The sequence below is a fragment of the Populus alba genome, chromosome 2 (genome assembly GCF_005239225.2).
Source record: "Populus alba chromosome 2, ASM523922v2, whole genome shotgun sequence".
NCBI classification, from domain to species: Eukaryota; Viridiplantae; Streptophyta; class Magnoliopsida; order Malpighiales; family Salicaceae; genus Populus; species Populus alba.
This window is the reverse complement of record NC_133285.1, coordinates 3,302,411-3,326,300: the sequence shown is the minus strand read 5'-3', so window position 1 is coordinate 3,326,300 and position 23,890 is coordinate 3,302,411. Positions and strand designations below refer to the sequence as shown.

Sequence of the window (23,890 nt, the reverse complement as noted above, 5' to 3'; positions counted from 1 at the left end):
AGGATGTGGCCGGAAAAATGTTGGTGTAAGCAACCGTATGCGAATTCTCCAAAAACAATGGGGGAAATCACATGGGACAGCAAAAAGGAAAGGAGCAGAAGAAGAACAGAGAGATTAAAGAGAGGAGGGGAAACAAATATAGCAAAATTGAATACGAGGTTGAAAATCAATCTCTCGTATTTGGAATTTGAGTATTTAACGATTGGAATCTCTATTCAAATCAAACTGCTTCATTGAGAATAGATTCACCTTGGAATAGTATTTATTTTTAATTAGTGATAATTAGGATAAGTTCACTTTGGAATAATTTGCAATCTAAATCTAAGTTTTGAAAAAAGAATAGACACGGCATAAAAGATAAAAATTTGTATCTCACTAGAAGGCATCCTCTTGCTTACTAGGCAAAAAGTAATAATATTTTTATTTAAAATAATTTTTAAAAAATATTAGACATTGAAATTATTAAAAAAATTAATTTGATTATTTTTCAAAGCAAATTTACTTTTTAAAAAAACATGTAAAAACAAAAATTACTTCTCTTCTAAACAGGTTTCTGTTTTAATAACTTTAATATACGAGTAGACAGATAACTAACCTAATTTTCATACAGGAACTGGAGGTTTGTTTTTGCAATGATCTAGAAATTAAAGTTGTTCAAAGGTAAATGTCATCGCAATTTTGATCCCTTCTCAATTGCACATAGAAATCATTATAAATTTTTATCACATAAGTTTTAACTAGCATTCTAGAATCCACATGCAATTGGATCGCCCTTAAATCAATTTTTAATATATATATATATATATATATATATATATATATATATATATTTACTTTTTTTTTAATGCTCTTATCCCTTATGATAGTTTTGAAATTCAAAATTACATTAACATGCTTGAAATATCTAGAAATGCAAATTAAAGAAAATGCTATTTTCATAAAAATAAAAGATCAAGTTAGGTGTGTTTGGGTGGAAGGTGTGGTAATTTATTTTCAATGAAAAAACATATATCTTTTGGTTTTAGAAGATGTAATTGATGTTTAAAAAAAATTATACCTTTAAAAAAAAAATCATTATATCTCTCACCCAAACACAAACTAAGTACTGTAAAATAGATTTGAGTGACCCATTCATTATATTTTTCTTCCCTCACCTCTATTTGCATGATGGTGAAGTGTTTAATTGCTTTTTATAAGATTTTTTATTTAAAAATATATTAAAATATTTTTTTTTTTATTTTTAAATATTAAAATAACCTAGAATTATAAAAAATTAATTTAAAAAAAAATATATTAAAATTTTATAAAAAGGGTACCAGTGCCCGTAACGAAACGGGACCGATCCTTGATTGCTTTCTGGAGTAGACTAGAGCAGAAGAGCACAGTAGAATTATTTAGGTGGTCTGGTCCACTCCCCAGTCAAAATGGCAAATATCAGCCAACAGGCTACAGACAATCATAGGCTATAACATCACCATGTCGTCACCTGCCAGCAAACGTTTAAAGAAGCCAGTTCTGACATATATCCACGTGTCACTCTCCCATTAACCCTGACTCAAAGACAATAAAACAAATGCCCCAAGCCGTACATTAATACCTATCAAGCCCAAACACCACAAGTCTTCCCCCAAGCGGGAGCCCCATATCATTACAACCATCTTGCAAAAAAGTTTACCTTTCACTTTCTCATACATTTCAGTACCATACCGCCACTTAATCCAAGAAAATCAAATCCAAGCTAACCCACAACTGCGTGCAAATTATAAGCTTAGAGAGAGAACAGAGAGAGAGAGAGAGAGAAAGGGAGTGATCAGTTTCTGAGAGGAAACTAAGAGAGAGCGGGGCAAAAAATTAAGTACTCTTATCATGGAAGTGGAGAAGGGAACAAAGATGGGGTTTGAGGAGACAGAGCTAAGGCTAGGGTTGCCAGGGAATGGTGGAGGGGCTGAAGGAGAGATGGTGAGGAAGAGAGGATTCTCTGAGACTGTGGACTTGAAGCTCAAACTTTCTTCCAAGGAGAGCGGTGCTGATCCAAATCATGAGAAGACCAGCAGTCTGCAAAGGGAGAAGAATCTTCTGGCCACTGATCCAGCAAAGCCTCCAGCTAAGTAGGTTGCATGTTTTTTTTAGTTTTTGTAATCTAATTTATTTTATTTTTTTAACCTTTTCGCGTTCATGTTAGGGCATGATTGTAGGTAGTACATGATTAGATTTGATAGCATATTTCACATACGAGAGAGCGAGAGTAATAATTGCCTTTAAGGTTTCATAGTGGACATAGCCATAAATTAACATGTAAATATTTTCTAAAAAAGAGTATCATGTATGCAGTGAATATAGAGAAAAACTATAATCAAAGAGCTTGATGTTTTTCTTAAAAAAAAAAAAAAAAAGGAGCTAGATGATTCTGAAATACCCACAAATTAACATATAGAACTTTAGATTTGTTGCAGGTGGAAGAGGTTAATTATTACTAACATTATTTCCTGTGCATTAATATATATATATAAATGAAGCATGCACAGCTAAAGGAGGAGTGCTCGCTGAAATATATTATACACTGAGTTCTTGAATTGGCTTTTGCTAAAGGAGAAGTGCCCACTGAAATATTAATATTATGAGATTGCTAACCTTTCCAAACTATGAATATGGATTCTCTCATTTTCATTTTCGAAAAAGAAAAGGACAGTCATATTTTTAATAGGAGCAGACGTTCAAGCAATTTGCCATTTTTAACATTGCTAAAATCATGTGCTTTCATTTTGAATTTTTGTACTACTTTAATTTTAATCCAAAAACGAGAGAGAGCTAGTAATTAGATCTTGATTGGAAAACATCGGTACACTAAAATATGAAGGCCATTGTCAATGCCCATAGAATTTCATGGACCCACTTGCATGATGAGGAAGATAAAGTACCCGCTGTAGTACTGTATCATTTTTATCTCCAGTTGATTAGCACAGAGATTGCTCGAATATCTTTTGGTTTAGTGACTTGTTTGTGCATCATTTTCCATTTTCCACAGCCAACCCTTTAACTGGAAGTTGGATATTATAAATTAATTAGGTATACAAAACTGAAACTCATGGTATGCACATCCAAATAAAATTTTAGGGCACAGGTTGTGGGCTGGCCTCCAGTACGATCTTTCCGAAAGAACATGTTAGCAGTCCAAAGGAGCAGTACCGATCAAGAGTGTGAGAAGGTTCCTGGCTGCAATGCTACTTTTGTGAAGGTTAGCATGGATGGGGCACCTTACCTCCGTAAAGTGGACCTGAAGATGTACAAGACCTACCAGGAGCTTTCTGATGCCTTGGGGAAAATGCTCAGTTCCTTTACTATAGGTACGTACGATTAAATTTACATCACCTCTCACATACATAGAGGCTGTATTGATATTTTACATATGTATATAATAGCCCGTGATTATGGTTTAACAATCTGATATATCCCATTTTGCATTGAAGGCAATTGTGGATCCCATGGATTGAAAGATTTCCTCAATGAGAGCAAGCTCATAGATCTTCTCAATGGCACTGATTATGTTCCAACTTATGAAGACAAGGACGGTGATTGGATGCTCGTCGGTGACGTCCCATGGGAGTAAGTTCTTAATTGACTTCTCTACAGTCAATACAACCTTCACGAAAAGAAACTGTGGACTACTTTTTAGAGAGTTTAATATTAATTACAATACTATATATAGTAAACCCTATCCCCTTCTCATTAACTATATAAGAGCTAACTTTATCTTAAACACAGCATGTTTGTTGAATCATGCAAGAGGCTGCGAATAATGAAGGGAACGGAGGCTACTGGACTTGGTTAGTTTACATTTCTTACTATAGATATTGGTAGCTAGCTTATAGTATTCATTCAAAAACAAATATTAATTATTACTTGTCACATAATGTAAATCATCATACCGGTAATGAATTCAAATCTCGCCCAGTGGGTTTGTGTAAGTTTTAAGGAGAATATTGGAAAAACGTAAAACGTCAAGGTTGGTTGACCTATATATAAACTATCCAATTAACCATGCCAAGAAATTAATCTTTCTTGAAAAGAGGTTTAATACTGATTTCTTCTCGTTAATATCCATCCCAACGCCAATTTTGTATTTCCTGAACTCATTTTCAGCACCAAGAGCCATGGAGAAGTGCAAGAACAGAAGCTACAAGTAGTGAGCGCCACAAGCTGCTAGCTCCTTTGATCTCGTGGGTCGCAGGAACGTACCAGAAAGATGATAAAACGCGTAGATTGATTGAGCAGGTTGTTCTCGACGTGGAGCTGCTTCTGTACTATTATTAATTATGTTTTGTGAGATACTCTATCAGTAATATTATTATGGACAGGAACGATAATAACTCTAGTTGTGTTCCGAGAGACTCGGTCATGTGTCTTGCTTGTTTTATGTTTTAATTAATTGTTTGCTTATTAATGTTACGACCATGTACTTGTTTGTTTTGTGGTGGTCATCTAGCGTTCACATTCCTTCATTTATTATAGTATTCATTATTAATACAGTAATATTTATTGCTATATATATAATTCTCATGGGTTAGGAAGAGGACTGGGTAATGGAAATGTTCCGTATGGACGTTGTTGTAAGGGAACAGGATCATGTGCTTGTCGATGGAGCATTTATTCATTCATGTCCATTTGTATAAGTTTCTTGATTTATTAATTGTTTTAGGCATAAATATATGAAAGAGATTGCCTGTTCAAAGCTAGCAAGTTAGCGAGTAACAGATTTGACCGCCGTGCATTGATGGAAGCAAGGGTATCCCTTGTACATAAAAATTTGCCAGTACATTTTAGCCAGTCATGGGACTCATGACTCTGGTCCCTCCCTGTGTCGATTCCATCTATGATTTGGAATTGGAAGTCAGCTCCATGATCGATCTCTCTCTCTCTCTCTCTCTCTCTCTCTCGGATCTGACAATATTGCTGAATCCACGCCGTTCCATCAATAATGGCAAATTTTAATTTCTTACTAATTCTTAGAAATCATTCTTGGAGCCAGCCAATAGCTTCGCACAATGCAGAGAAAACTAGCAGGAACATATCGCGAAATATCCGAGTTCTTAACGCAAGTTGCTCGTCAAATGCAGAAATGAAGGGGGGGAACGAGTGTGTTTCGCTATTGGGATAAGTGTAATATCATCCCTAAATATCCATTTAAATTATTATTTTTATACAATCACTCAATCAGAGCATTGAAATTATTTAGAAAACTAATTTGAAATGTGTATTTCATTAGAGTATTTTTTCACTGATTTCACCTACATTACTTTTATACTGCTCAAGAGATTTACCGTTCGAAGTTTTCCTTCATCTTTTAAATATATTTAGGTGGTTGGTGGAGAATTAATTTTAATCAAAATGCTTTCAATAGCAAAATGAGGTCCCATATAAGCTTATATTGCAAAACTAAATTAAATGATATAGAAAACACAGGGTTTTTTTTAATACCTAACAGAACTACAGAAAAGTAATTTATTTTCAGCGAGTAAAAATTGACCTGACTACACCACCCCCACTATGACCTCCAAAAAAATGGTATAGGGGTCGGCCCATAAAAGCATTCCACACACTGACAAAAGGAGTAGCTAATAAACAGGCGGTAGTCGAGGTTCAAAAAAAGGGGGCATATAATAAATAGTTGGCCCAAAGCCCAAAACATCAAGAACAGAGCCTAGATCACACGGGCTTAAAAGGGTCCGGGCCATACCCGAGCCCATGGAGGTTGCATCTGAAAATCTGCGAACAGTTTCTAGTTCTACCTCGGTCAAAGAGACCACCAACTGTACTAGTAGACCTCCGCTAGATTTAAATTGCCAGTTTCAAGGTGAAGTCTTTTTCACCCATAGAGTTGACACGGGCAGCGTCGCTGAAGGTGAGCGAGCTGTTTAAAATTACTGTCCTGGTCACAAAAACAAGTTGGTTCTGTGACGAGTGGCAAGTAACATCGAACAGCTGGTGCTAACTTGAACAGTAGAAAGCAGACCAACTTTCGCACAGGTACGATGGAAACAAGTAGCTTTATTCAAAGGTTAATAGCTGAAAGAACTGTGAAGTCATCAGAGTCCACCGGTGTTTAGTTTGGTTTGAAACAATTGACTGATATCAAAGGAATGGCAATTATACATGGCAGATAACCTAACCACGATTCCGGACCACTGCAAACATTTGCTTGCACGAGGCATTTGGCCTAAGAATAGATAACAATGAGAGATTACAACATGCGTATAGATTACACAATGTGTACAGTATGAAACATGTATGATGGGCATGTTGTTCAGTCCACAAGCACATTACAAGGACGACTCGCGATTCTTCTCCGCTTCTTATCCTCGTCATATGGCTGTAAGGTAGAAGCAACATCAGCGTAAGTGTTTAACCCAAACATTATATTCTCGGAAACCAAAAGAATTTTACAATTTATTCAACTTTTAATATTCTATGAAAAGCATGCTTTAAGTGATTGTATTACACTATGGTAGCGTCGGATATACTACATAGCAAGCAAATGAATGATATAGCTTGACAAAACATGGTGTAGTCAACCTACCTGCTGGCTCAGGAATTGCGGGACCCTTACCCTCTTTGAGCCATCAGCCAAACGCTTATTTGGGAATTGGTTTTCCATTGCAGCAAAATTGTTGCTGACCTGCAGGTAAGTTCAACAAGTATGAAAGAGTAAGAACACAATGATTGAATCTTAACTGATTCAATTAAAGCCCCAAGAGTCAAAACGAAAATTAAACTATGACTTGAATCTATACTGAAGGTTTAAACTAAAACATTCAACTTCCAAACAAACACCAAACTTTCTCAAGGGCAAACAATCAACTGACTCCAATTGCACACTGACACATAAGAAACTTATTAAAACAAAACACGGGAAGCGGTTAATATGGATGAGTTCCAAATACGATCAATGCAGTAAACTCAGCCCTAATGAAAAACATTACATCAACTATTAGACAAATGCCATTGTAGACGTGCATGTCTTTTGAACAGTCTTGCCATGATCATGATGGTACTGAAAGAACTACAGACCCAATTCCCAAACAGATTTTTGCAATTATTTAAAGGAAATTGAAACTATTTTTGATGAAATGGAAAAGGGACTGCCAATGATCTAGAATAGGAATCACTGAAGTTTTGTTTACAGTGTTGCACGTTAACTGCTTTCTGGTACAAGTAATGAGCGACTATCAACAAAATATTTCCCAGACTTAAAATGAACAATAAAAAGAAAAAAAGTAACCCAGTCCTGTGGTGGGGAGATCAGAGTTTTTGCATGGAAGAGACTGGACAATTAACCATAGACTACAATCAATTTACGGGTGCAACCAGCATTTTCATTGCATGAGTTTTCTAGCTTGGTTAGCCAGATTCAATGCTATCAAATAACATAAACAGTTGGTACATAATCACCTATTCAAAGATTAAAAAACCACCAAGCCTTGTACAGCAAGATAAGGAAAAAAAGAGACTTGAATGGAGTTGGCTATTCACCTGGCTCTGAATACCCTCAATCAGTAAATTGTGACATCCTGATGCATGCACACTTTCTAAACTGGGGCACTGCAGGAGCACTCTTTCTGGGGAAATATGTATAATAACCAATTAACTATTTTTAGCCAAGAAAATGCAGAATTAGCACAACTCAAACAAATTATCACCTTAAGAGAGCAAAACAATATACCTGGATGCAAGTTTTTACAGGAATTCAGATTCAGATCAATAAGTTCCGGGCAGTTTAAGTATAGAGCCTGCATTTAAACTCACATTCTGAGAACAGCAGGAGATGGAAAATCAATGCAACCATGTACTACATGTCAGATAACAGAATCTTACATCTAAGCCAGAACAGCCCCATAGGCTGAGCTTTTTCAACCGGCTATGTTTAATGATGAGCTTTTGGTATATAAGGTGTAATTTATTTTTAAATGTCGTCTGCAACTCAAAATCACCACTTTCATCAGAAGTTGGATACTGAGAACTCAGATCACAAATTGTCATTCCACAGTCCATGAGTTCAAGTAGAGGCAATTGAGCTGAAGCAAATTGAATTCCACCTGAGAGGAGTTAAAAAGCAAGACAGTTAACAAAAGTTTTATGCAGGGCCAAAGCATGTTGCAAATATAGACTCTAGGTTGCTTTTGGAAGGGGAGGTTTGAATGTAGATTACTTGAAGTGATGTTCGGACAAAGCGCAAGAAGAAGCCTTGAAAGTGTTCCAGGAAACACATTGCATATCATTCCAATGCCACTGTCACTGATGCTAGACCTGAAATCGACTTGTAGTATAAAAAATTCCATCTAAAAAAAGGATTGATTTAATTCACCATTTTAGACATAAAAATTTTTCAAATGTAATAGGCACTTGTTCCAAAACATACCCACTCAGATCAAGTAATTCTAATTTTGAATAGCTTTGCGAAATGGCAACGACAGATGCATCAGTAATTTCAGTTCCAAGAACAAGTGAAAGCATCCGCAGCCCCCTAAAATCATGGAGCAACTAATCATTAGATAAATGCTTCATCCAAAAATTTTATATTAGATATATGCAGGTCGTCCAAAAAGATAAGAGAAATGTAAAGAATGACAGTAGAAACCCCTATGAAGTTCGTAGTGTTAAACAACTATTTCAGCAAATGAGCATTACATAGCGATAAGGTACTTTGTGGTTGAAGGATATAAGCTGACAATGGAATTGTTTAACAAACCTTAAGTTTGCAGCTGTGAGAGCAAGCACTGCAGCATGAGAAAGCCGAACTGATGCAACATGTACATTTTGCAGCCGAGGGCAACTCCTTCCCAGACCATCAACCATGGCAATAAGATCAGTGCTGTCATTTTCTTGGCGAGAAAAATCAAGGGAAATCTCCTTCAAATTGGGACAGTTAAAGACCTACAGAGTAGAGCCAAAGATAAATAAAAATTGACTTGTGTTAAACGCCGGCTAATATCTTCCAAACAACATAGAAGCATGAACCAACAGAAGGCCAACCTTCAATGCCCTCCTCTCATATAAACAACAAAGAGCTTCAAATTAGAAGACTGGTCACAACAAATGAGATGAGGCAAGTGAAATAAATAATTACCATCTTAGATAGGCAATACAGATCTGAAAGCCAAAGTGTAGAGAGACTCGATGAACACAGAACAAAACCCCCTAGATTAGAACAACCTTCCATCTTAAGACTTGTAAGGCAACGTTTATCAGCAACAAAACGACCCAATTCATCACTGCATAGAAAAATCAGAAATTTGACCCAGTTATCAGCCATTTCACAAATAGCATACACTCACTCTTTAATCACATAACATTTAATAGGGCGAGGAACAAGAAATGAACACAGACCCTGGGCAGAAAATATCTTATTTGAAGAACTGAAACAGAAAAAAAAATATTGATTATACTCCCAAATAATAAAAGTCTACCGGAAGCATGTTGCCTCACAGGTTGAAGGAAGGCCTGATTATTAAAAATAAAACCTAATAAGCCTATGATTGTCTAGACATCATTTTAATTGATGCACCACTCTTAAACAGAGTAGGCGTAGTCGCATTTCATGACCAGGCAGACCATTTAGAGCATATGCGAAATTGGACCTATTGTCCTGTTTCAAGTAAAATTGGGATCAATATCACAAATCAGTCCTGAATCCATAACTCAATGCTTCACTTTTACATTGTTGCCACCACTGCCACAAAGCATTATAACAAGAAAATAGTTAGCATAGGATGGTTTTCTGCCAGTTGCCAGTTGGCTCACTATCAATATCCATCACTAAAAAGCAATACAAAAAAAAAAAAAACTGCAGATAGAGAGAAAATGAACCATATACAACAGATCGAAAAATAATGAGTTAGACTAGGAAAAAACCATACCCAGTTATCCTATTGACTGCAGTTTCAGATGTAGAAATCTCCATCACCTCCAAATTAGGGCAAGAAAACGCAATGCAAGCAAACATAGTCGAATCCAAATCACTGCAACAGCCAGGGAAACAAAATCAATTAAAAAATCAAACATACAAGATCAATTTAACTACTCAAAGCAGCTTCAATTTGTTAAAAAATTGGCCTGATGAAATCAAAAATCACTCATTTAAGCTTGGCTCTTAAAAATCTTAAACAGCTAGACCGCGATTATTCCTTCATTGATGCATATAGATCAAACAGTACCATGATATCAAAATTCATTGCTTTTTATAAATTAAACAGCTGTGATATTTTAGCATTTCTCTTCATAAATCAAACCACATTTTAATTAACTGCTTTTAATCCTCGAAAAGCTTAATACCGTTTATCATGTTAATATTATCAATTTTCGTTATAAAAACCAAAATGCCGATAATCCCCAGCCGATCCACTTCATGAAACCCTAGATCTGAAAAAAGATATTCCTCTCGGGAACAGACCCTAACCTTTCCAATCTAAGGTTAAGTCTACTAAGTCCAGGACACTTCTGCAACACAGATCCAACAAACCCAGGCTGAGACCTAGGTGGAACCCTAAGTCTAAGCTCCTCCGCCGCCCTCCACAACCTCCTCGCTGTCTCTCTCCATCCTTTACACACACTTCCTGCCGCCAATAACCCCGCTGGCGGCAACCTCCTAAAAATCTCCCACATACAGCTCACCGGCAACTTCCCGCAGCCCGAACCAAACAGATCCATCTCCGATTCATCGATTTCAACCTCCGGCGAGTCACACCGTAAGTCACTATCATCAAATGACAACGCTCTGCGGAGATTTGAGTACTGCTGACGTGGCGGAGGACGAGAAAGGGAATTGGATACTGAAACAGAAGAGTCAGTTGGTGTTTGCGTTGGTGTAGTGGTAGTGGTGGATGTAGGAGGGAGATGACAGACGTGGCCTTTTTTGGGGAGACCGCAACGTCCACAGTTGTAACTTCCTCTGTGCTTTTTGACATGGTGGGGGATATCCAAGGAGGTGAAGGAGGCGGTGGATCCGCCGGGAGTGGCGGGGGGGATATGAGGTTGGTTTTCGAAGTGCATTGTGTAAGGGAGAAGGAGGGGAAGGGGGGAAGGAGGTAGTGAGAGGCGGAGAAATAAAGGTACGAGAGGCGCGGGGTTGGATAGTAAGAGAGAGGGGGGGTTGGTCAGAGAAGGAGCGGGAGATTGGTCATGTTTTCGCGCCTTTGTATTTTGTTTGAAGTATAAAATGGGAGGAGCGCGGTTTGGTAAAATTTAATGACGGTATTAGCCTTCGTTTTGGCGGGTGAAAAACGTGTTTCTTTTGTTTGTTTCTGATTATGGAAGGTTCTTTATGGGAAATAAAATCTACGGTCCGATTTTGATTCTGCGCTTTCTTTAGGGTTTTGGATGCTTTGCACTTTCACCGTGTTCATGATACTAGTAGTTCCGAGTTACAAGTAAGAAAAGTTAATCTACGTATAAAAGTTAATCTAGATTAATATAAAAAAATAATTAAAATTAAAATAATATTATTTTTATTATAAAAAATTTATAGATTCGATAATTGATCATACTTTAATCATTGGATTAATTTCAACTTTTAACTAAATCATTAACATTTTTTTCAATAAAAATATATTCAAGTTTTCTATTGAATTACTAAATCGATTTAATTTTAAAAACAATGTAAAGTCTTGCATCTATGTTTAAATATAAATCAAATATCCTTGGAAAAAAAACTTAAATTTCATGGTAATTAAATTGATAGCAGTTAAATTTTATAAAATAATGAGACTATAATTAAGTAATTCTATTTGTTTTTGCGTTTTAAAAAGTTATGATTTTAAAAAAATTAAAAAATATTTTTCTTAATTTTAAATTAATATTTTTTAGTGTTTTTTATTATTTTAAAAGTAATTTTAAAAAAATAAAATATATATTATTTTAATATATTATCCAAATAAAAATTATTTTAAAAAAGCAATTACAACGACACTTTTAAACAAATTTTAAATTTTATCATGCTATCTTATGTCTGTGTTTTAAATATATTACCAGCATTGAAAAAATGTTTTGAGCTAATTTTTTTTGGGGGTTTTTTTAGCATATTTAAGAAAGTGCATGGGGAATTATCTCCTTTATCGCATTTAATATCATTGTCATGGTATGGTTTGGAAAATAAATTAGCAAACAAATAGCTAGTGTTGAGGTATTTGTCACGTGACCACCAGGCTTCCGGGCTAGTGATAGCGAGCTCGTCACGGGAGAAGATTAGAGTAATTCCTAATACCCAAAATTAGGTAATTCATCAAGACTTGGAGAAAACTAAAAAAAAAAAAAAAAAGACTGTATTCCATGTGAAGGATCTCACGCGATAAAATATAAAAGTAAGATATACATGAGAGAAGATAGAAATGCACGAAACAACAAAAGAAAGAGAGGATTTAGTCAAAACGGAAAAATATATAGTGTTAAAGTCATAACTATTAATCATCAAGAGTCAGATTCATTAGATGTCTATTTAGTATTGCGTTCTCAGTTGTATTTAGATATGTTTTAAAAATATATCAAATTAAAAGTTTTTTTATAATTTTTAATGATTTTAATATGTTCATGTTGGAATATAAAAATAAATTATTTTAATTTATTTTTAAATAAAAATTACTTTTAAAATACACGTTGTGCTATAATAACAGATACGCACATGGCTTAACAAAATTGATTTTTAACTGACTGCCTTTATATATTACGTCGAATGGCATTTGTTTTGAAAATTATGTGATTTTAATTGTTTTGATTATTTCGTTTAGCCTAGTTCTTCTAGGCTAACTTATCACTTCTCGGTTGCACTTATCAATTATTATTTGTAAATTGACTTTAACAATGAAATGCAACTCAATCCGTGTTTTAAAAAAAAAAATTAAAAAAAAAATTAATAGATTTTTATATTTTGGATCTTTTTGATGCATTGATTTTAAAAATAATTTTTAAAAATAAAAAAATATATTATTTTGATTTATTTTATTATGAAAAACACTTTGAAAAGCAACTATACTTCTAAATAAACTTAACTTGACCTCATTTATACATATAAAAGGAAGCAACTTTTTAAAGTGTAAGAAAACAATGTTGATGTCCTGGAAGTATATTTTTTAAAAAAAAAAATTACTGACTTGGTATTATAGAAAAAGAGCTTAAACAAATACAATTGTCAATCTATAAAAATCAAAATATTGAATGATAAAATAAAATAAAAATTAACAAACAAGAAAATATTTTAAAAAATATAGTATAAGTGTATTTCATAGAGGAAAAAAAATTGACAACTTGATATCATAGAAAAAGAAGCTAAAAGAAATAACAACTGTTAATCCACATGAATCAAAACATTGAATGATGAAGTCAAAATAGAAAAATTAACGAACAAAAAAATTATTTTTAAAAAAAAATCCAGCATGCTGGGCGATGAAATTGAAAAAAAATAAAGATTATGAGCACCCTTATAAAATTAAAATCTAATAAAAAAAAAGATAATAATCAAAATAAAAAATAAAAACATTGAGGGTCAAACTTCTATCAAATATTGAATTGAAGGTCAAAATTAAAAATTATAAGGCTACATTTCACAAAAGAATCTAAAACAAAAATTAAATCCTAAGAGAATGAGTACAAAATTTTAAAAAATATATATATAAAATAAAATAAAAACACATTGTTTTAAAGCTCTCCTCAACCCAACGGTTAGGCTCATGACCCGAGGAACCTAGGGTTCAAGGCAGGTGCTGGGTTTTAAAGAAATTGCAACAAAGCCTTCGAAAAAAACATTTGGTGTTTATATTTAATCAATTAATTTAATTTAACTCAAAAGCAAGAATCCTTGTAAAAAAAATCTAAATTAAACAAAGCCCCAAAAAATCTAAATAGCTCGTGTTTTTTTTTAAAACAAATGAAAAATCCCATGTAGGAAGTGAAAAAAAAAAAAACATTTGAAGAATGAAAAAAAAACAGCTCAGGGTGGACTAAGTGAATTCAAAAAAGCCTTATGGACCAAAGTTAATCTTTCAAAGCCGTTACCCATTAAATTCCAATCATAGGCTCAGCCAAAAAGCTCAATATTAAACAGATAACATTGAAGGACAAGATCAAATGAATAATTTTAAAAAAATAAAATTCATGTTAAAAATACAAAATATAGCAAACAACACAGACACAAGGGCAAAACCTAACTAATTTAATATCAAAAGACATAATAAATTAATTAAATGTAATTTTAAAAAGTCATTTTAAAAAACATAGATTCGGTAAAGACAGGAAAAAAAACTAAAGGTAACTTATGTTACTCTCAAAGAAATGGAAAAAGAAAGTAAAAACAAATACCAGATGATGAAATCGAGAAAAAAGATATTTAAAAAAAAACAGAATGAAAAAAATAAGTAAATTGAGTGCACCTCCTAACTCTAAATTAACACTTCAAGCTTACAACCTCGCCGAGCTCTAGATTCAGGTTTAGTTAAGAAAGGTCAACACCCTGATAAATTTAGTATTAAAGGATAAGATTGCAAAATAAAATAAAACTAAAAAAATAAAGTTAAAAAATCCAGTAGGAAAAAAAAATATAAGAAGTATGAAATCAAAAAACAAACTAATTATATCAACCATTTTAAGTGCAATAATTATAAATAAAAAGAGTGATGACTAAATTAAACATGTGAAAAAAATTACATGGAGGTGACATTTAAAAAAATCTAATTTTATAATTTATTTAAAATGAGAAAAATAATAATAAAAAGATGAGCGATCAGATATATAAAAAAAATAAACCGAAGAGTTGCGTTGAATTTTTCAATGATAAAATTTAAAAAATAAAAAAATATATGGGGGATGAAATTGAAAATAATTATATATATAAAGTATCTAAGATAAAACATATACTAATTAATTAAAATCAGGGATCAAATCTTAAGATAAAACTAATTAAATGTCTGCATTGAATCTTTTTAAGGGAGAACTCGCTTTCATAAGACGCGCGAGAGAAAAAGAGATGATCATTGATGGCGAACCAAAAGGGAAGACGAACACACGCGCCATTTTGTCATGTAGCGACTGTCAAGAGGATTCCATTGCCGCACTGAAAGCCACTTTTTTGGCCATGTAAATTAGCCACATGCTCCACCACAAATTTACCAGAATCTCCACGTGCCTCCAGATTAATTATTTAAATAATATTATATAATACTAAAAGACATAACAACCCTCTGAATTCGATAATTACCAAAAAAACTAAAAGAAAAATAAACAAATGTCCTTAAACACTCGTTGTTTTTTGGCCTCATTGTGCAATTAAATATGAAACGCCAAAAATACCCCCAAATAACAAGCATGTGCCATTTTGCTTTCAAGGATAAAAAAGTCACTGTATTTGGCTTAGAGGTGTGTGGTTTTTTTATCAAAGGTACAATATTTTTTAAGTACAAATTACACATCTCTAAAAGCTATAAAAACATGCTTTTTACTAAAAAAAAACACAAGCTACCTCCCATTCAAACACCCTCTAAACCGTGCAATACAAACATGTGAAGACTGGTATGCACCTGATTAATTCAGCAATGCCAAATAAACTCCCCAATAAAATACAATAATACCCTCAAAAATAACAATTTTCAGTTTCACTAAGAAGGTTATAGACGTCATAATATTATTCCAATCCACGGTATGTTGTGAATCTAAAAAGTGTTTGAGAACATAATAAGCGATTATTTTTTAAAAATGCTTTACATTTAAAAAAAATACATCAAATAATATATGACGTGTATATATATATATATTTTTTTTAAAATTTATTTTCTACCTCAGTACATAATAACAATAAAAAAAATTTAAAGATATTAATTTAAAATAAATTTAAAAGTCAACAACAAAGGCCACGAGACCACGAAATTTACTAATGCTGGCTTTTAGTTTTTTTTTTTTTTTTAAAAAAACTTATCACGCCCTCATTGTTTAATATACTATTGTTGCACGAAGAAAACACATCAGCAAAAAATTGCTGTCTTTGAGGATAGCAGACAAGTTTGAACAGAATCAATCACGATTTTTTCCAGTGATGATCGAGAAGCTTTATTGAATACAGGATAGGAGCCAACAAGTTAATTAATGGCTTAACACTTGCACATAAAAAACTTACAAAGTACAAAGAAATTTACGCTGAAGCTCCAAGTTTTTGGTTTCTGTTCATACGTACCTTAACGACGTTCTCTTCCGTCGGTGCGTGAGTGAACTGAACTGTCTTAACGGCAACTGAGTTGAAAAGGCTCGTACCCTCCACTGCTTGACGGCGGAAGTTGCTAGCCATGGATAAACATCTCCAGAATCAGTCTCAATAACCCAATATCCAGTTCTCTAGCTCATGATCTAGAAGCTGCACTTATATATCTCCGAACGTTAGCCTTTTTAACAGTCAAAACTTCTGCTACGTTGGATTCTTTAATCCCTGCTGGAATGCTGAAAATACAAAGAAGGTGGCCTTGAATGGATCATCAGCCATTAATTTATTTTTCTCACGTGAAGTAAATAAAGCTGGCCGAATGCAGTGTTTTTGCCAGCATATATGGTGCAAGTGTGCTTGTTGATATATATGTGAGATTATAGTGCTGGTCTACCACACTAAAATAACAGGACCAAGGGCCGTTTCGCACAATAATTATCTGTAAAATATTTGAATTAATCTAACGTGGGATATGGGCTGGGTTCACAAACATAAATCTCATAAAGAGTATCGATGGATCTGAAAAAAAAATAATATTAAAAGAGACATTTTTGAAAAATATTAAAACCATAAAAAAAATATTGAGAAAATCAATTTAAAACTTCTTTAAAAAAAAAAAGACATTTTTGAAAAATATATAAAAATAAAAGCAATCTCATTCTCAACCCTAAGTTGATTGAGGCGAGCTGTTTCTAATTTCATAATCTACTTCAAGATTCTAATCGTAGATCATTCTAGAGACTCACTCCATAGATTATATATATATGTTCAGATTATGCTAGTTTATGATCCAACCTTCTTCTTGTTTTTTTTGGCACAATATGTTTTATGATTTTTCATTTATTTTAATGTTAAAGTACTCTTTTAGCTAGAAAAAGCTATCTGAATACGTTTTATAAAAAAAATTAAGCCAGCTTGTATTATTAATCAATTTCAATTAAAAAACAAAAAAATAAAATTCAAATTTATGATCATTTAAAAAATAATAATTATTCAAACACTATATAAAATAATTGTTTTGATTTAAAAATTTAATTGTTAGAATCTAATTAGGTAAAATTGACCAGAAGTCCCGAAGCACGAACGTCTTAGCTCTTCCTGTTCTGCTAGGCGACAACTGATCTCACTACTCAACAGACAACAAAAAGGGAGTGCCGCGCCTTCCATAACTTTCTTGAATTAGTCATAAAAAATACCGAAATAGTCAATTCCATGATTCCGAGTAACCCATGCGAGTCAATCACGTGCGCTGAAAAATTCAAAGAAGTTCTATAAAACGGATAGCTTCAACTCAGCTGGCTACGGCCAGACCACGCCCTATTATTTTTATCACTTGTTCAATGACTCGTCATGGTTAGCTACCATACCACACCCTCCGAAAATATATATTATTTCAGTGGCCACCTTGTGTTTGCTTCACACATTCCTCAATTCAACAACAATGGCCAATCTCTCTCTACCCAACACGCTTCAGCTTCCTTTCAAACAAGACATCTTCCAATCCAAAAGGTTCTCCCCTGCACACCTTCCTCGCCAAAACTCTCGACTTGGCGTATCAAGATCCATAGATTTCGAAAGAAAAACATCCACCAGTGCCATACCTCGTGTCTTGTCCAAAGCAAGCGAGTCATTAACATCCACGATCACCGAGCTTGAAAAGGAACAGGACTATAATTCCAATACAAACACCAAAGAACCAAAGCGAAAACTGGCCGATGTGTGGAGAGAAATCCAGGGAAAAGATGACTGGGTCGGCCTTCTTGACCCAATGGATCCACTCTTACGATCAGAACTCATCACATATGGCGAGATGGCAAAAGCTTGCTATGATGCTTTCGATTTCGATCCGTTTTCAAAATACTGTGGCAGCTGCAGATTTACGAGTCACAGGTTTTTCGAGTCTCTAGGAATGACACGACATGGATACGAGGTAACTAGATACTTGTATGCCACATCAAATATCAAACTTCCGAACTTTTTCAAAAAATCTCGCTGGCCTAAAGTTTGGAGCAACGTAGCCAATTGGATTGGATACGTTGCAGTTTCCAACGACGAAACAACAAAACGTTTAGGCCGCCGTGACATTACTGTTGCGTGGAGGGGCACGGTGACACGTTTAGAGTGGATTGCTGATTTAATGGACTTTCTCAAGCCAGTCAATGGTAATAAAATCCCGTGTCCGGATCCCACTGTTAAAGTCGAATCCGGATTCTTGGATCTTTACACGGACAAAGATGAGAATTGTCGGTTTTGTAAATATTCAGCTAGAGAGCAGATTTTAGCGGAGGTTAAAAGGTTGACTGAAATGTATGCCGATGAGGAAATGAGCATTACAATTACTGGTCACAGTTTAGGCGGTGCTCTGGCTATGCTAAGTGCATACGATATCGTGGAAACGGGTTTACATGTGATGCAAGAAAGTCGGGCATTGCCTGTTTCTGTGTTTTCCTTTTCGGGTCCTCGGGTCGGGAATGTGAGGTTCAAGGAAAGGATTGAATCATTGGGGGTTAAGGTTCTGAGGGTGGTCAACGCGCAGGATGTGGTGCCTAAATCACCTGGATTCTTTTTTAATGAACAAGTGCCGCCTATGTTGATGAAGTTGACGGAGGGATTGCCATGGTGTTACTCGCATGTTGGAGTGGAGTTGGCTTTGGATCATAAGAATTCGCCATTTTTGAAACAAACGGGCGACCCGGTTTGTGCACACAATCTGGAGGCTCTTTTGCATTTGCTTGATGGGTAAGTTATATATTCTTATTCTTATTCACTGTTGAAAAGCTTGTCTGCATTTTCTCGGTAATCATATTTTTTTTGCTTCTCTATTAATTAATCAGCAATATTAAGATGCAAGGATTGATTTCTTTATTGGAAGAGTTTATAAATAATTCATCACCCTTGTTGACAATTCGTAGTTACAAGCTTGTAGGAAAACATTATTTCAAAGCAAATTCTTAAAAATTAATTCAACTTCTCTCCCAAATGCAACATTTACTCTTCTGTTTTATTGTTTTGTCTTGCGAAGTTTTTTTTTTTTTTTTTTTGAAATACAGGGCTTAAAGCTGTAAAGAAAATAAATTAAACGAGGAAAAGTTAATCCAATCATGTAAAATTATAAAATTAAATATAACCCAGGAGAGTCATTAATAATACAATCATATTTAATTAGTCATACATTTTCAAAGAGAGATAGAGAGAAACACAACACTTAATAAAAGTATATATTCATTTCAATTTCTTATTGTTCTTAATTTTTTTTACTTTGTTTTTTATCTTATAGCACACCCATGTTTCTTCCAAAAGTTACAACATGGATTTTGTTAATGCATGTCACCCATGTTCAATTTCTTTTATGAAATGTTCATCCATAAAAAAAGGAGAGAAATTAAGAAAGAAAGATAGTCGGCTTGACTCTCTTTGATTGCGAGAAAACAAAACAATTGACGATAAATTAACGTCGAGAAGCTAGAAAGTCAAATCATGTGACAATACAATTCATCGACTTGGAATGGAAAGTGTCAAGAGGGAATTCAGCTTCGAAGAAGAGGCGTGTAACGTGTAGTAGATTTTACAATTCATCGACTTGGAATGGAAAGTGTCAAAAGGGAATTAAGCTTCGAAGAAGAGGCGTGTAACGTGTAGATTTTAGAGTTGTTCGATTCTAATTCTATAGAAATCATGTTCATCTACTTCCATTCACACTTGGTCAATGGAAGGTCTAACCCTTGCCGGGAATCATAGACAAAGTCTGCTCTGCCTTGTTAAAATATTTTACTTATTTCTATATATAAAACACTGATTTCTGTTTGGTTTACGCTTTACAGGTACCATGGAAAAGGGCAGAGATTTGTTCCGGCAAGTGGAAGGGACCCTGCATTGGTAAACAAGGCGTGTGATTTCTTGAAAGATCATTACTTGGTGCCACCAAACTGGAGGCAAGATGAGAACAAAGGTATGGTGAGGGATGGTGATGGTCGTTGGATGCAACCTGATCGCCCGAAACTCGATGATCACCCTGCCGATACGCACCACCATCTCAGAAAACTGGGCCTGGCATCTGAGCACTAAAAATTTCCACCACCCTGACCACAATACAACTTGGCAATGGCTTGATTGATTATTTCATTATTTGTAGTCACAATTATGTCAACGAGGATTAATTTTCTGGACAGCTAGCTGAAATATTGCTGGGATCAAGTAGTGAATGGTTAGTTTAATTTGCAACTCGAGGTGATCTTCGAATTCATTAAATTCCTTGAAAAAATATACAATGGCTTAAAAGCGAGCTGATCAAGGCTGTAAGGAACTAATTGGGGTATTAAAACAGTCTTTTTTTCTTAAATTCAAGTAACTCAATTACCTATGAATACCTAATCTACGTTCTCGATCAAGTTTTTCTTTTTATACAAAGAATAGAATTGTTTTTGACATTTTCTTGGTGTGAGCATGATATCTCAAATCTCTATCAGTATCCATTAAAAAAGGAAGGAAGGAAAGAAAGAAAGAAAAAAGAAAAGGGGGGGGGGCCGATTATCCGGCTCAACTAGAAGATTGAAACTGGGCCTAAAATCCACAATGGAAAGAAACGGGCACCCTCATGTATTCAAGTCGGGTATTACTCAACCCGGACAAACAACCAAATTGCCGAACCTAAAGCAGAAACCCAAAACCCTGGTTTGAAATTGAAAAAGCTTAAACCCTAAGCCCCCCCCCCCCCCCTCCTCGTTGTCTCTATCGCGGAAGCTGACAGGTTCATTCACTTTCTTCGAAATTCAAGGTAAAACCGAAATGTTTACTCCTGTTTCTTGCATGTTTATCGAAGCCACTATGTTTTCCTGAGTTAATCAGCAACGATTTCCCCCTTAAATCCAAGATTAGGCGCCTCTTCTTGTAAATTTGACTTGTTTCAAAGTCTCCGTGGCATGTCCTACCTCCTTTATCTTTTGAATGGCAGACTATGCTCTGATTTTATTTTATTAATTTTAGTAGTGCATATAGTGATGCCACCGTGAATTTAAGTGTAAGGGATTTCTTGGTGCTTCATTTATATATATATATAGAGTGCAGTATTCTAAAGTTTCTTGGATTTGTTAGATATGCAGCAGTTAAATTATGATTAGGTTTATGTGTATGCCCATTTAGCTGAAGATGAATAATTTGTTTGAATTGTTTTGCCCAGTCAGGGTTTCTTTTACGGAAAGATGATTTTGATTTCTCAAAATGTTGGCTAAAAAAATAGAGTTAAGCGTGCAAATGTGGATGCTGATGAGCCTGCTTTTTGGAGGTGAATAAAGATGATGAGGATGAAAGAGAATCTGATTTGATTATGTCTAAGACAAAGAAGAAACGTAAAGAAAGGATGAGCTGTTAAAGAAGCAGTTGGAATTTGAAGAAGGAAAGGAAAAGAAGAAGTTGGAGAACTTTTTGTTTGCTTCTCTATACTCTCCTGTTGAATTTGGGAAAGGAGACATTATTTTTGGACCGGTCTGTGGGTGGTGTAGGGCCTGATTATGAAGAGGATGTGGAATTGACCGAGGACAGTGACATAGAAGAGGAAAATGAGCAACGGAAAGCTGCCTGGCTTGACAAGGAAGGATGGGGACGAGAGTTTGATTTCTGGTACTCAGTATGTTGCAAGATTAAGGGCACAGCATGCTAAGATGAATCCTGGCACTGATTGGGCCAGGCTCGATTCACAGTCTAGAAATGATGGCTTGTCTGATGAAGAAAATGGCACAGTGTTGGCTCGTGGTTACAAGAATGACAAAGCTTTTGATGATATTCTTCGAACTAATGAAGATCTTGTGGTGAAGAGCCAAGCAAAATTGCTGCCTGGTCTTCTTGAGTACTCAAAACTTGTGGATGCAAATGCTGAGGATCCCTCCAATGGTCCAATCAATTCAGTTCAGTTCCATCAGAATGCTCCAGTTGTTACTTGTAGCTGGATTGGATCGGAGGCTTAGGTTTTTCCAGATTGATGGTAAATGGAATACCAAAATACAAAGCGTCTTTATCAATGATTGCTCCATTAGAAAGGCATCATTCTGACCTAATGGTTCTAAGGTCATTATAGCTGGAAGAAGAAATTTTTTATAGCTTTGATTTAGTAAAAGCTCAAGTTGATAAAATAGGCCCACTTGTTGAAGGGAGGAGAAGAGCTTGGAAATGTTTGAGGTTTCCCCTTATTCTAGTACGATTGCTTTTGTAGGCAATGAGAGTTATATCCTTTTTTTGTGTAGTCCAAAACAAAGGAACTAATTGGGACTCTAAAGATGAATGGAACTGTTCGTTCTTTAGCTTTTGCTGATGATGGGCAGCAATTATTGAGCCATGGAGGTGATGGGCAAGTCTACACCTGGGATTTGAGGACAAGGGCTTGCATCCACAAGGCTGTTGATGACGGTTGAATTAATGAAACATCTATTTGCACTTCACCAACAATAAATTTGTTTGCTGCTGGTTCAGACAGTGGTATAGTAAATGCTTACAGTAGAGACGAGTTTCTTGGTGGGAAGAAAAAACCAATCAAGACAATTGAGAATTTGACCACCAAGGTGGACTTTTTAAAATTTAATAACGATGCTCAAATATTGGCCATTTGTTCACACACATGAAGAACAGTTTAAAGTTGATACATGTCCCATCATTTACTGTGTTGTCTAACTGGCCTCCAGCCAACAGCACCCTACATCATCCCCACTGTTTGGATTTCAGTCCTGGTGGAGGTTTGATGGCCATGGGAAATGCCGCCGGAAAAGTTCTGTTATACAAGTTACACCACCATGATCGTGCATAGAGGAGATGTCAAATACTGGAATTCCTTATTCCCCCTAATGTGATTTTCCTCGCCACATTTTATGAAGCTTCACTTTCAATGACTAGAACATTCAGCAATATATCACTGTTGCCTCCCAATTATTCTCTTTGATTGAGCTTCCGTGGGAATTTGCAGATGGTGAGTGCCTTGAATTTTTTAAAGAGCAGTATCTGTTAATCTGGCATGGTAATGGACTAACCATCCAAAGTTTTTCCTTTCTTTTCTTTTCTTTTGGTATGTATCATTCAACTTATTGTAATCTTCAAAATCATCTGATAATTGCAACGTCATAGGTTTTTAGAGCATCAATTGTTGTAGAAATTCCCAGGGTAGAACTTTTACTTGATGATAAGTTGTTATAATGGTGAAGCTCAAATTTTTGGATAAATGTATTATGTATCATCTGATTACAACTCGACCTCCTATCAAAATGAAGAATTCTGTTGCTGCTTGCTTGATTTTTTGCAAATGCATTGGATGCGATTGTTTTTATGGTTGTACTCCTGTGAATGAACATTTGGGCTGTGATTTGTGAATTTGCTCCAAATTTGACAACTATTTAAAGAACATTCATCAATGCCAATTGAGTTTGTCCAAAGGTTTTATGGGTAGAAAAGTATGGAATTTGTGTAGAATTTCTCTCAGAAGAGCTGTCTTCGCACTGGCAGGCACTCTGAGACTCGTCTTTAAATTTCTTTGGCAATCACGTATGCTTCTATGCAGGAGAAACAGAGAAACAGAGACGCTTTGTGTCAAATGCAACAGGAACAAAAATCTTCAGATGTAAGAACGTTGATCATTCAAAAGGAGTTGAACGCGTTCTTAAGGTGTATATGACAAATCATCCA

At 34.9% G+C, this 23,890-nt stretch overlaps 3 protein-coding genes and 1 pseudogene across 3 annotated transcripts; 3 read left to right on the top strand and 1 right to left on the bottom strand.

Annotated features, from left to right (window-relative positions):
* Window positions 1-1,620: 1,620 nt before the first annotated feature.
* On the top strand, window positions 1,621-4,467 carry LOC118049295 (auxin-induced protein AUX28). The gene is made up of 5 exons (XM_035059242.2): window positions 1,621-2,108; window positions 3,115-3,344; window positions 3,468-3,603; window positions 3,763-3,824; window positions 4,141-4,467. The coding sequence occupies exons 1-5, from the start codon at window positions 1,867-1,869 to the stop codon at window positions 4,182-4,184; spliced, it is 714 nt and encodes a 237-aa protein (XP_034915133.1). The 5' UTR covers window positions 1,621-1,866; the 3' UTR covers window positions 4,185-4,467.
* Window positions 4,468-6,025: 1,558 nt separating this feature from the next.
* Window positions 6,026-11,162, bottom strand: LOC118049294 (F-box/LRR-repeat protein 17). Its single transcript, XM_035059241.2, has 11 exons — window positions 10,451-11,162; window positions 9,912-10,013; window positions 9,122-9,266; window positions 8,744-8,928; window positions 8,414-8,518; window positions 8,204-8,301; window positions 7,870-8,090; window positions 7,718-7,784; window positions 7,528-7,613; window positions 6,575-6,673; window positions 6,026-6,367 (listed from the first exon to the last, which is right to left on the bottom strand). The coding sequence occupies exons 1-11, from the start codon at window positions 11,041-11,043 to the stop codon at window positions 6,302-6,304; spliced, it is 1,767 nt and encodes a 588-aa protein (XP_034915132.1). The 5' UTR covers window positions 11,044-11,162; the 3' UTR covers window positions 6,026-6,301.
* Window positions 11,163-17,548: 6,386 nt separating this feature from the next.
* On the top strand, window positions 17,549-20,670 carry LOC118049293 (phospholipase A1-Igamma1, chloroplastic). Its single transcript, XM_035059240.2, has 2 exons — window positions 17,549-18,967; window positions 20,050-20,670. The coding sequence occupies exons 1-2, from the start codon at window positions 17,670-17,672 to the stop codon at window positions 20,291-20,293; spliced, it is 1,542 nt and encodes a 513-aa protein (XP_034915131.1). The 5' UTR covers window positions 17,549-17,669; the 3' UTR covers window positions 20,294-20,670.
* A 124-nt stretch (window positions 20,671-20,794) lies between these two features.
* On the top strand, window positions 20,795-23,500 carry LOC118049291 (U3 small nucleolar RNA-associated protein 18 homolog; annotated as a pseudogene).
* The last annotated feature ends 390 nt before the right edge of the window (window positions 23,501-23,890 follow it).

Coding starts and splice junctions, on each gene's coding strand:
- LOC118049295 (XM_035059242.2), top strand. CDS start 1,867: ATGGAAGTGGAGAAGGGAACAAAGATGGGGTTTGAGGAGACAGAGCTA. Junction 3,345..3,467: donor GCTCAGTTCCTTTACTATAG/GTACGTACGATT, acceptor TTTGCATTGAAG/GCAATTGTGGATCCCATGGA. Junction 3,604..3,762: donor GTCGGTGACGTCCCATGGGA/GTAAGTTCTTAA, acceptor TCTTAAACACAG/CATGTTTGTTGAATCATGCA.
- LOC118049294 (XM_035059241.2), bottom strand. CDS start 11,043: ATGCACTTCGAAAACCAACCTCATATCCCCCCCGCCACTCCCGGCGGA. Junction 7,614..7,717: donor CTGTAAAAACTTGCATCCAG/GTATATTGTTTT, acceptor ATATTTCCCCAG/AAAGAGTGCTCCTGCAGTGC. Junction 6,674..7,527: donor TTGAGGGTATTCAGAGCCAG/GTGAATAGCCAA, acceptor ACTTACCTGCAG/GTCAGCAACAATTTTGCTGC.
- LOC118049293 (XM_035059240.2), top strand. CDS start 17,670: ATGGCCAATCTCTCTCTACCCAACACGCTTCAGCTTCCTTTCAAACAA. Junction 18,968..20,049: donor CTTTTGCATTTGCTTGATGG/GTAAGTTATATA, acceptor TACGCTTTACAG/GTACCATGGAAAAGGGCAGA.